Source organism: Coccinella septempunctata, chromosome 2, assembly GCF_907165205.1.
Source record: "Coccinella septempunctata chromosome 2, icCocSept1.1, whole genome shotgun sequence".
Lineage (NCBI taxonomy): Eukaryota > Metazoa > Arthropoda > Insecta > Coleoptera > Coccinellidae > Coccinella > Coccinella septempunctata.
Genome location: NC_058190.1, coordinates 37,709,941 through 37,722,327, shown reverse-complemented (window position 1 = coordinate 37,722,327; position 12,387 = coordinate 37,709,941). Strand labels below are relative to the sequence as shown.

Here is a 12,387-nt window from a genome sequence, read left to right as displayed (position 1 = left end):
GATGATAGATAGAGCTTTGAAATAAAAACATTATACCGGCACATTTTTAAGTAGAATCCAGTGGCATGTTTGCCTTTTTAGCAGGATTTTTAATTACGAAGCTGTGACCCAAAGTTATGTTTTTTTTAAAGGGAACACTAGATTGCTGTGCAATTTTTCGAAAGCTTAGTTTTTACAGATTTCAAAAATATATAACATCATATGATTTGTGTCAATATAAATATTAGAAAATGGTCAAAAACCTTTTTCTTCAATATTTCTATAGTTTCAACTTTTGACGAGCAAAGAAAAATAGAGCTTCCTATAACAAGAGCAGTCTTCTTCCGGCAATGTCGTTTTTTTACCAATTTTCACAAAATTTGAATCTTGGAGAAATTGAGTGAGAAGCATAGAAATGAAAGGACTAATAGAAGGAGACTTTGGTTATCATAAGATGCTACATTTTTCTATTCTCATCAAAAGTAGAAACCATAGAAATATTGAGAGGTTTTTGACCATTTTCTATATCTATATATGATATACATACATATATTGATACAAACCATATGATGTTATATATTTTTGAAATCAGTATAAATTGAGCTTTCAAAAAATTGCACAGAAATCTAGTGTTCCCGTTTGAGAAAACATAACTTTGGGTCATAGCTTCGTAATTAAAAATCCTGCTGAGAAGGCAAGCACGTCACTGGATTCTACTTAAAAAAGTGCCTGTTCAATGTTTTAATTTCAGAGATATATCATCAGTATTAGCGGAGATATAAATTTATTTCGAAATCGCCATTTTTCCAATTTTCGCTTATAACTCGAAAATAAAAGAAGGTGGTCAAAAATGACTACTACTCTTGTTAGTTTCTCAAAAAAAGAGAACGAGAATGGGGTATCAGATTTTGTCTATCTCCTCTGGTTTAAAAGCTATCGAAATTTGCCCACCCTGTACAAGTCAAAGACTGAATGATGAAAATCGAACACTAATTCGCATAATTCGAATTGTGTCGAAATGAATTCATTCGAGAGCAAACACCGAAATAATCAAACTGCTAAGAGCGAATTAAACCCTGCGTAATAATTCATTTCGCCACTCAAACTAATTGATTTCTGTATAATAGAGATCAGCAATATAACCAAAAGCCTATATTGCGGTTCATAAAGCTCAGGATATAGGTACCGACATCCCTCTTCACCCTTCTATCTTCCTCTCAGTCCGTATCAATTCAGAGTTTTCCACTCGCAGCATTCTGATATCGATTTCGATTGTTTCAGCTACCGCCGCCACCACATTTTCCGGTCGAGGATAAAGTACAGCCTCACAAACAACTTCCTCAATCCCAACAACATCACAGGGAAAACATCGTCCATTTACAGGTTTCCAGATGTAAGTAGATAAAAATGCGAAAATATCAGGGGAAAAGGAAAAAGTGTATATGTAGTTTAGTATTCGGAAAATGGGTGCCCTAGTTTATGCATGAATACCAACTATTCCGAGCATTCTTTCAGCAGTGTAGTAGGTATTTGTATAGAATATTCATCAGAGGAATAATGTTATTGTAACGCTCTTCCATTTCTAGATAATTAAATGAAATGCATCCACTTGGAGTATCTGCCAGGATATGAGCTCGGGTTGTCCATTCTTGCCCACCAAATGTTCATTTACTAGAAGGAGCTTTTTAAATTTTAAATTTTTTTTGGTGAAACATAGATAGTATAGCAAGGAGTAAATGATTAAAATTTGGAAAAAAATCGTGAAGGTTATTTAAAATAAACATTTTTTGTTACTTAAATATTGTAGTTTTTTGCAAATTTTTTAAATGTTACAACAAACCAGCAGTTCGAGGAGATCCAATGTCGATGTTTAGTTGTTGTTAAAGTGCCTAGAGCTCGTGTACGCGGAATTTGAATTTGAAAGAGGTCGAACCGTGCGAACAGATTTCCAACTACTGGTATGAGATGTTGTCAAGCGTCCAAGCGTGGTTTGATAATGCCCAAAATCGAAGAAGAGTAGGCACTGGACGTCGAAGGGGCACAAATGAAGTTCAAGATCGGCGTCTAAGACTTATGGCCATTAGAGACCGATTTGCGACAACTCGATCTTCGGCTGATGAGTTGTTAGGAGAACAAGGCCATTTGTAACTGTCCCAACGATTAACCACCGTATAAGGTCTTTTGGACTCAGTGGCGGATTTACATATTTGCCGCCAGTAGGCTATTCAAATTTTGCCGCCCTTACCATAATTATTTAGTTCAAAATATTAATGACAATTTTTGTGTCAGTGAAAATGTAACTTTGGGATTTGTACACGTTGGTCCTAATAAAAACTCATAATTATTGTGAGCTAGGGAATCGATGTGTCCGAGTTTCCAGATCATTTTTACAACGCAACGATTAAGTTGAGATTTCACAAGAAATAGAACGTTTATTTCTGAATGAAAGAAAATTTAGTCATAGACTTCTAATAAGGTGAAGTAATGGATATATTCATTGATGTTAGTCACACAGTTCAAAATAGAATAGATAAATTCTATATCAAACGAAAAGAAGAAATTTATTATCATTAAGTATGGCACAGACATGGTTACATGGTCCATAGGAATAGTTGCAAAAAAATTAAGGGGGTGATTCTTCGTCAGAAAATAGGGTGGACCTTTAATACGCAATTTTCTTTTCTGAGTCCTCCTGCTTAGTTACAGCCCGAAAAGCAGTTTTAAATTTTTTTCTTGCGAATCGAAAAACTGACAATAACGAAATCAAGCAGATATTTTATGCGGGGTAGAAAATCTCGGTGCTGTTCCTCTATGATTGGAAGTGCTAGAAAAAGCTACCCCTAAACATTGTTCCGCAAGAAACTTTTTTCCATATCCGTATTTCAAAATAAAAGATTGATTTTGGATAGCTTGATCCATTCCTGATAAATAAGGTCTCTTGTAGTTTCTTGGGAAAATTCACGGAAAAAAAAGACCGTGAACAAAGTGCATATCGAATATTTCTGCGTTTGTGCACACAATCATCTTGATGAGTATATGTGACAAAAATCTCGAGATGATTTTTTTAGAATGGATTAAGTTATCCAAAATTAATTTTTATTATAAGATATGAATATCGAAAAAGTTTCTTGCGAAGCAAGGATCAGAATTGGATTTTTCTACCCCTTTCTATCATAGACGAACAGAACCAAATTTTTTTTGATGCCTTCAGGTCCGTATAAAATATCTGCTTGATTTAATACAGGAAAGTTCATTGAGTTTCAATAAAAAAAAATAAAAACTGCTTTTCGGACGCCATCTTCAGGGGGCTGTTAAGCAGGGACACAAAAAAGAAAAGACCTTCCCTACTATTCATATTATTATATGTATTATATCGCCACAATCTAACTGACGATGACAATAAAATAGGAACGTGAGTCATAAAAGTCTCACTTCGGGTTTCATAAAGCTTGATCAGGGAATCAACGCTTGATTGATCAACAGAAGACGTCAATTTGTTTTCAATCGATAATTCAGTCATGATCATTTATAATATCATTCTCGTATCAAAATATGTTCATACGTCCATTAAATTATTCTCAATTGCTACTTGTTCAATATATTCAGCAATGAAAAAGTTTCAGTGATTTCGTTTTAGAAATCAAGCGTTGATCGCACAATCAAAGTTTTATGAAACCCGCTGTTAAAATATCTTTCTGCGATGTCGTCATACGAAATTTTGTTTAGTTATGACTTTATACACGAAAGAGCCAAAGCGTTCAGCTTTTCTTGGCTCAATGTGGTTCTTAGGTACCTAACTTTTCACCTTTTTCAAGCAAAAAATGCTTCTCTCACCCGAACAATAAGTCGATGGTGGGCAAAATTCTTTATCTACCGAGGGAAACTCGAGAACTATGGCAGCTGAAAGAAAACGGATGACACATTTTCGAGCTCAGAAAAACAAAGAATGGTGAAAACCGATTTTGAGTTATTAGCAAAAAATGAAATTTTGACGATTTCGAAAAGTTCTCATAACTTTTTTTGTCTTTGAAGTTACAGATCTGAAACTTGAACCCTCTTTTACGTAGAATCCACTGACGAGCACCAAATATTTTTTCATTTCGAAACATTAGGCGAACTTTCGTTTTTTTTAATTGAATTTGTAATTTTTGAATTGTAAAAGAAGATTCTATCAGTAGAATCTACGTATAAAAGTGACTAAGAAAGTAAGTTTCAGATATGTAACTTCAAACACAAAAAAGCTATGAGAACTTTTCGAATTCGTCAAAATCCCAATTTTTGATTATAACTCAAAATCTGGAAATGATAGGCCGGTTCTCTTTTCAGAATTGGATTGGTCATGAGAAAAGAGCTCAATAATGTGTCATCCGTTTTCTTCTTGCCCTGATAGTTCTCGAGATCCCCTCAGTAGACAACGAATTTTGCTCACCTTGTAAATAGAGGCAATAGCCATAGATACGAACTTCTGGACAAACATTTCTTGAATTGTGTTTTCGTAGGAACCGAAAAAATACATCCCAACGATTCAGAATCTGGTTACACCAAAATTTTTCAACCTCACGAAATTTCAGTATAGAGTCCAAAGCGGCCGAAATAAGAGTGGAACAGGAAAATAGTAATGATGCACTACTTGGTCAGTTTTTTTTATAATTAGGAAAAATCAGATGTAGATAGATATTAAAATATCTATGAAATAAAACTATTTCAGTTTCTATAATTAGTGCAAGCAAAATTGTCCCAAAATTTGCCGCCCCCTGAAATCTGCTGCCCTAGGCTGCAGCCTACTTAGCCTCTATGGTAAATCCGCCACTGTTTGGACTGCAGCATCAAAGAGTAAAGAGTGGTTACTCTTTGGCAGCATCATCGACCCCATCTTGTGTTACCTCTTACGGTTGAGCATCGACGGCAACGATTACAGTGGTGCAGAGAACGACAACATTGGAATGTGGAATAGCATCAGGTCGTCTTTTCTGATGAATCTCGATTCTCCTTGGGTGCACATGATGGCCGAAGAAGGGTAAGACGACGTCGAGGAGAAAGACGTGAACCTCATTTTGATGTTGAGCGTCATGTACACCTGACAGTTTAGGCGTTATGGTATGGGGTGCTAATGCACATGCAAGTAGGTCACCGGCCACCGAATGCGAAGTTGAGCGAAGCTCAGCGTTTTCAATGCTAAATGATGAGCTACGCCACTCGATCCGTAGCTTGTCGATTATATTAGCATTGAAAACGCTCGGCTTCGCTCAACTTCGCATTCGGTTAGTCTTTATTCGAGGTAACATGACAGCGCTGCGTTACCTTCAAGAAATAGTGGATCCATATGTTCTCCTTTACCTTAACCGGCTTGAGATTCCAATATTTCAGCAAGATAATGCTCGACCTCATATTCCCAGAGTTATTTTAAACTTTTTGAAGCGACCCATTTGAATCTTTCGCCATGGCCGCCCAGATTCCCCAATCTTTCGCCCATAGAGCATGTTTGGGACATCATGAGTAGAAGGCTTGGAAATTTAGCCCAGCCCCCACGGACTCTGACGGCTCTGAGACATGAAGTACAGGTAGCTTGGGATAGTATCCCTAAAGAAGAAATAGACCATCTTCTTGCATCAATGCCAAGACGTGTTGGGGGGTGTACAGATAACCGCGGTGGACAAACACATTATTAACAAATTTAATAAAAAAATTTGTAAACCCTTCGTTTTTTTTTCAAATTTCAATCATTTACTGATTGCTATACTATCAATGTTTTACCAAAAAAAATTAAAAATTTAAACAGCTCCTTCTGGGTGTTGAAGTTTTTCTGTCAGTTAGTATAGAATGTTCTCGTTTGACAACTTTTTCATTTTCAGTTAGCTTTAACATTCATTCAAAATCTGAAAAATCAAATTTACAATAATGCCTAGACTTAAACTTAGGGATGATGATGAGAACAGGGCTGTTTATATGAACGAGCTGGGACGTACTTATATAATAAGATGAAATGCTAATTTCTTTCAAATAAGTGAAAGTGAAATACTGAGGAGTGAACGCCAAAGATCTACTACTACTGCACAAGATCGGTTTCTGACTGTGTCTACCCCTAGGCCGAGCCTTTGTGTGTTTCGGTTTCGATTGAAACAGTTTGTCTAAGATTTTGAGACGTTAGTCCATATTCTCATAACTCAAAATCATAAATTCGACTTCAATTGGAATGGGCCGGTGAGCACGTGAATTGAAACAATCAATGGAGGTGTGGCTCACAAATTAATTGAGATATGGACGGTTTTCGTATAGTCGGTGCTCGAGGGTACAGACCCAACCTCTTGTGACAAGAAATCGTAGATCTTTTCAGGAAAATCATCCGTTCAGAGATGGTAGAGTTACTATTTGGGGAACTGTACAAAATTTTGGTGCTTGATGATACCATAAATGCACAGATTTAAATAGAGCAAGTCATTGACTAATGTTATACCTTTATTGCATGATATTATTGGCCCAAATTTATCATTTTTGAACGATAATGCACTACCCCATACCTAATTGGTTTGCCCCCTCGCTGGTCAGACCTCAATCCCATTGAACACTTTTCTTGGGTTCAGCTACAAAAAACTTTGGATTCCCATCAAGCACCTCACCATACACTGAGAAGGCCTCGGAGAAGGCTTTTAGCGCAATTCTGTACTCTCTGGAGAGAAATTGATCCAGGATACTTCAACGATCTGATCGAAAGTATGCAAATGCGTGGTGTGGTCAGGCTATGTGTGTTAGAGGAGGACATATACTCTTTACTGAACTTTATTCTTTGGATTTTTGAGTGAACTGATTTCGTACTACAAATATTGAATATAAATTTTTACCTGAAACTGTGAAAATTATAGAGAAATGGGCAAAAGAATGAGTTGAGTGAGTAAACATTCAGATGACTCATATTTGAAAAATTGGTGAGAAAAAAAATTTTTACTTCTTGAATAGTCACAAAAGTTCAGAAATTCAGATTTCAAACAAAAAAATCCTTCACCTACAGCAATCTGGATGATTTCAACTGCGGGTTTTTCAATAAGAGCCCAAACACTCTTACATCCTGGAGAAAAGAGCTAGGTGCTAGGAAAATTTTCAGTGTAGGCATCCATTTTTTTCAGCCAAGCCAAGAAGGGTTGCAATGCAATATGATGCACAAATTACAGAGGGAGTAATCTGTGATATAATGTCATATAGGTAGCTGGTTTGATGATGAATAAATGATCGTACGACATTATTCCTCCTCTTGTTAATCAATCAACCCTCAACGAGCACTCCCTCCAGACTACTCAAGGGCGACTGTTTAGGGCCAGCAACTGGGCTATGTGTCCAATATCAAGTAATTGACCTAGACGTTTATTCTTGGGTACCCGAGGAAGTGCAGGAATCTTATATAAGCCAATCCTGAAGAATGACTTCTTGACAAAACTACATGCTCGACAAAAAAAATCACTCTACAGGGTGGGCAAAATTCGATGGGATTGGATTACAGCTCTTTGGCCGTAAGAGCTAGGGAAAATGGATGGCACGTTTCCGACCTCGACTTTCAATAGATTGTTAATGGCCAAAACCGCATCCCTCAATCTTCTTTTGTTTTCAAGTTATAAATGAAAACTCATTTTTCGGCTCTTCGTGCTGGTGCCTCTAAAGTAAAGTATCAGTGATATCCATAAACAAATGTTTTATTTTAGAGACACTTCCTTATGTAGAATGCAGTAGTAGTCAAAGATTTTTTCCTGTCCGCCACTTTTGTTTTATCAAATATAAACCCTCTGTTATTCTTACATATTTCAGTCCCATTTTTTTGTTTTTTGATTCAGAATATATAATACACGTCATGTCTCTAATTGATCTACCACTAAAAAAAATCGAAAACTAGTTCGGTCAAGTTGGCAGGTCATTTCATTGATAATATGATAATGAACTTTATGCTCCCAAATTGTGTCAGGTTATTGAATGGCACAGGCTTTGCCATTAGTTGATTTCCTTAGGTTCATTATTCAGATATCTTACGAGGATGTATTGATATCTAGGTAGCCTAGACCAGTTCCACGCATAAAAAAAAATATTGACTATACTATAATAGCAAAGAATAATATCTCATTAGAAGTGTCAGTGTGAAGTTTGAGGCTAAGAAAGTAAACCAGACTTACGCAATAAATTAAAAGAAAGAAGATGTCCACCGAAATTGTGAAAATCGAAAAATTGGAGTATCGAGCCATCATCAAGTACCTCTATTTAAAAAGGTTAAGAGGTAAGCAGATTTACGAAGATACGAGATATTCTAAATACCCTTTGTGATCAATGTCCTTCGTATGAGACCGTGAAAAATTGTACTGCAAGCTTCAAAAGAGGTAAATTTTCCATTGAAAATGATGGCCGATCGGGAAGGACAGTTTCTGTGTCAGTCCCCGAAAATATCGATATGAACGAATATCTGAAGCACTGACTATTTCATACGAAAGCGTTCATCATATAGTTCACGTCAATTTGGACATGAGAAAAATTGCTGCAAAATGGATCCCCAAATGTTTGAATGTTGACCAAAGGCGTGCAAGGGTAGAAGCATCGCGTTTGATCTGTGCTCGATTTGAAAACGATGTACACCTTAGAACATAGAATATTCTATATTCTAAGATGTATACTCCTTAAACCGAATTGTTACTATGGATGAGACTTGGGTACATTTCTACGATCCAGAAACAAAGCAACAAACGGTGGAATGGCGACACTCTGGTTCTCCAAGACCTAAGAAGTTTCGTGCCCAAAAATTTGCTGGAAAAGTTCTTACTTTAGTTTTTTGGGATTGCCATGGAGTAGGTAATCATGATTGAGTCTTTGGATAAGGGTAGAACAATAACCGGAGATTATTATTCGACATGACTGACCACTCTATGGAAAAAAAATTAAAGAGAAAAGACGCGGAAAGCTATCCAGAAGTAGGAAAACGCCCCTGCACACAAATCCTATGTTGCCATGCAAGAAATTCGTGATTTAGGGTTTGAATTACTAGAACACCCCCTTATTCACCATATTTGGCTCCGTCCGACTATCATCTCTTTCCTCAACTGAAAAAAAGTTTGAAAGGTCGTAAATTTTCTTCCAACGAGCAGGCAATCAAAGTTGTGGAGGTCTGGTTTGCAGAGCAAGAAGAAACATTTTTTTTTAAGTCTAGAGACGTTGCAGATTCGCTGTAATAAGTGTATCCAATTAAGAGGAGAATATGTTATGTAATAAAATATTTTGACATTGAAATCTTGTTCGGTTCTATAGTAGGCTAAGAATTTTTCAATATATCCTCGTACGTCGGAAACCACTAATTTATATGGGATTCTCATTAAAATTCAATTCAATCAGTTCGTCACCTCGAAGTCAGAAATTTTTTTATTCGTCAAACGGAAATAATTTAAAATAATTTTTCATTGTAAAACAAATATTCATTCATGTTATTAACTTTCCGAGATGCAATTATCTGTTCTATGAATTTCCACATGAAAAAATTTCTCGAAAAGTCTCGCCATTGGCTACAATTCGTATCTTGGTAAAATTGAAAAAAACGTTCGTTAAATGCTGCCATCTTTTCGACTTCGACGAAAGTGGAAACTATTGTTATATTCGTAACTTCTACTTCGATAAGTGTTATGGCAACACCCCTTTACGCCTTATACGGATGGCGAGAAAATCCCGTGGTAGATATAAACTCCTCTTAATCACGGAATACTTTTATTTCGGAACTGGACCTTGTATGATTATGATATCGATATTTTATTGAATTTGGAAGTTCCAAACCAGGATATACAGGTTCATCGTTTTCGCCAAGCGACTCATGAAAAAACTGTATCTATAAGAACAAACGAATAAGGATCAAAATCTGATGTTATCACTATTTTTCACGGAATATTTTCACCAGAATCATTTCATGCACGATAGTTGAATAAATTTTTATGAACTGATTTCACAGATGTGTGGCTCTGGAGTGAGCTGCTGGAAAATATTTTCGTAATACGCGTCCTAGAAGCGGCTCTCATCGCCAGTAATCCTCTCCAGTTCTACGGAGCAAACATTCCCGAATTTGTTTTCCGGCAAAATCCGGATGATAATCGAAAATTCTCCGTCTACCCGGATAACCAAATACGGATTAGGAAAGGCTAGAAATGATCGAATGATGAATGAGTCCCGACTGTGGATGAAATGGCTCCCTGGATGATGAATATTCAATAAAATACCCGGTCTGTAACTTGGCAGGCAGCTCAGAGCTCATCTTGAAGCGCTCTCGAGAGGAAACAGGCGCCAGGTGAAAAAGGAAGCTTTTGAGGGTTCATCAATAGGTATCGAATATTTGGAGAGGCCCCGAGTTCACTCCGATTTTTTCTGCGCGTTATTGAGGGCTTCGGATTGATTCCTCCCACGATTTAAATAAAAGAAGCTCGGGTGGGTCTGTATTTCCACTTCCAGTCATAATAAGCCGTGCAACTTGCTTTTTCCTGAACCAACATTTTTTTGTTACGGATGTATATTATATTATAAATATAAATGCGCAAAGTTTCACTTTTCCCCACGCAAAGACGAAAAGAATGACAGAGTGTTATACGTCCCATACTATTTTCATGGTAACGTTACCTTCTCAAGCTTATTCTAGGTTTCTTACAAGTATAGCAGCGATAAATTTTGTAACAAGAACTAAAAAATAAAATTATAAAATGAGATACGATTTCTATAGTTGGGGAGCCCAAGAGAGAAATTCGAAATTTACTCGTGTCAGATTAATGTGAGGATATCTTGGACCCTGTCGAATAACTCTACCAAAAATTAGACCTGTATATAGGGGGAATTGTCTAGGACAGCCCTTCAGAATAGTAAAAAAAAAAACGATCATTGTACATTCTCGGGTGTGTCAGATTAAGATATAATATATGTATGTGATTAATTACATGTTGAAAAGTATACCTACATCTCATCTGACAATTTAAGCGTGACGAAAATGTGTGGAAGAGCGCCAAACTGCAAAAAAAAACATCACGTGTACATTCTCGAGCGCTTTGGCTTTTGTTCTCATTTTGAAGCTAATGAAACAAGAATAACGGAAAAAATATAATCTGACAGTTTCAGCAAGCGTAAACAATAAAAATTCGCCATAAAGGTCGCAGTTTTTTTTTAAATTATCTCCTCTCCTGGGCTTCAAATTGTTTTCGCAATCAATATTTAAGTTGTAGAGCATAACATTTTCTACAAATTTCGCCCGAAGTAATTTTTCCTGAATTCGAACGTTTTTGAGATATTTGGCGATGAATGTACAGGGTGGGCAAAATTGATGATACCTGATACAACTTTTTAACCCAACCAGATAGGGGAAAATGAATGTGCCATTTATGTCGTCTTTTTTCGAGAAACTCATAATGCCATCAACTGCATTTCTCTACCTTCTTTTGTGTTTGAGGTATAGGACAAAATTTAAATTTGGGTGATTTCAACTTTGGTCATTATCTTCGTTTCTGTTTGATCTAGGATGTTGAAATGAAGATACAATACAGACACTTTTTTGATAGCAATCAAGTGGCGTACTATGATTTTTTTCCTACAATTTGCTGAACTATATCATGAAGTCGTGTTTTTTCTTATGAAAATAGTAGTTTAAAATGCCTTAGAAAGAATCACCATTTTTTTACCGTTTCAGAAATATATCATACATCGCCTCAGTCTCTATAGGTCATTTGAAACTACTATTTTCATAAGAAAAAATACATCTTCATGTTATAGCTCGGCAAATATACCTCTTCGAAAGAATAATTGTACGACACTGGATTGCTGGCAAAAAAGTATAATGTATAATGTTTGCCCAGCCTGTACATTAGATTGGGATTCTACAATGAATCGAAAACGGTTAAGAGTGTAAAAAATTGCTTCAGACAAAAGTTGTAAAGAATTTTATTATCTACAACTTTGATGATGAATACGAAAACGATTAGAGGTACAGGAAGGGGGATATTAAAAGAACTGCATTGTTATCATCTTTGAACTGTCAGATTAAGAAAACCCCTCCCTGATTTGTGTCAGATTAATGGGCCAACACGTCTTCAACACCGAGATCAACTATCTGTATAAAAATCTGACACACTCGAGTATGTACCTACAAAAGTAACTGTTTTTGCATTTTCAATGGATCGCTGTGACCTTGCGTCACGTCCGAATTGTCTCTCTCTTGAAAAGTAGCTTTTTTTGGGTCCAGTCAACATATCCTCTTAAAATCTGATACGCTCGGAAATATTTTTTTTTTACCATTTTCAACTCTTCTGTACGGCCAGCCCCAGCACGCAAACTGTCAGATTAACATGAATTTATTATCAGAGACACGTAGCATCTTCGAAAATCTACAGATGCTTTCTCCACTGCTGAAAATGAATAATAATA

The 12,387-nt window shown here is 36.3% G+C and overlaps 1 protein-coding gene across 1 annotated transcript in view; it reads left to right on the top strand.

Moving 5' to 3' along the window:
• LOC123307104 overlaps positions 1–12,387 on the top strand; it is a 53,776-nt gene that overhangs the window by 27,907 nt on the left and 13,482 nt on the right. Inside the window, exon 5 of the mRNA XM_044889315.1 lies at positions 1,261–1,372. Within this exon, the coding sequence (XP_044745250.1) occupies positions 1,261–1,372 (112 nt within the window). The remainder of the gene's footprint in view (positions 1–1,260; positions 1,373–12,387) is intronic.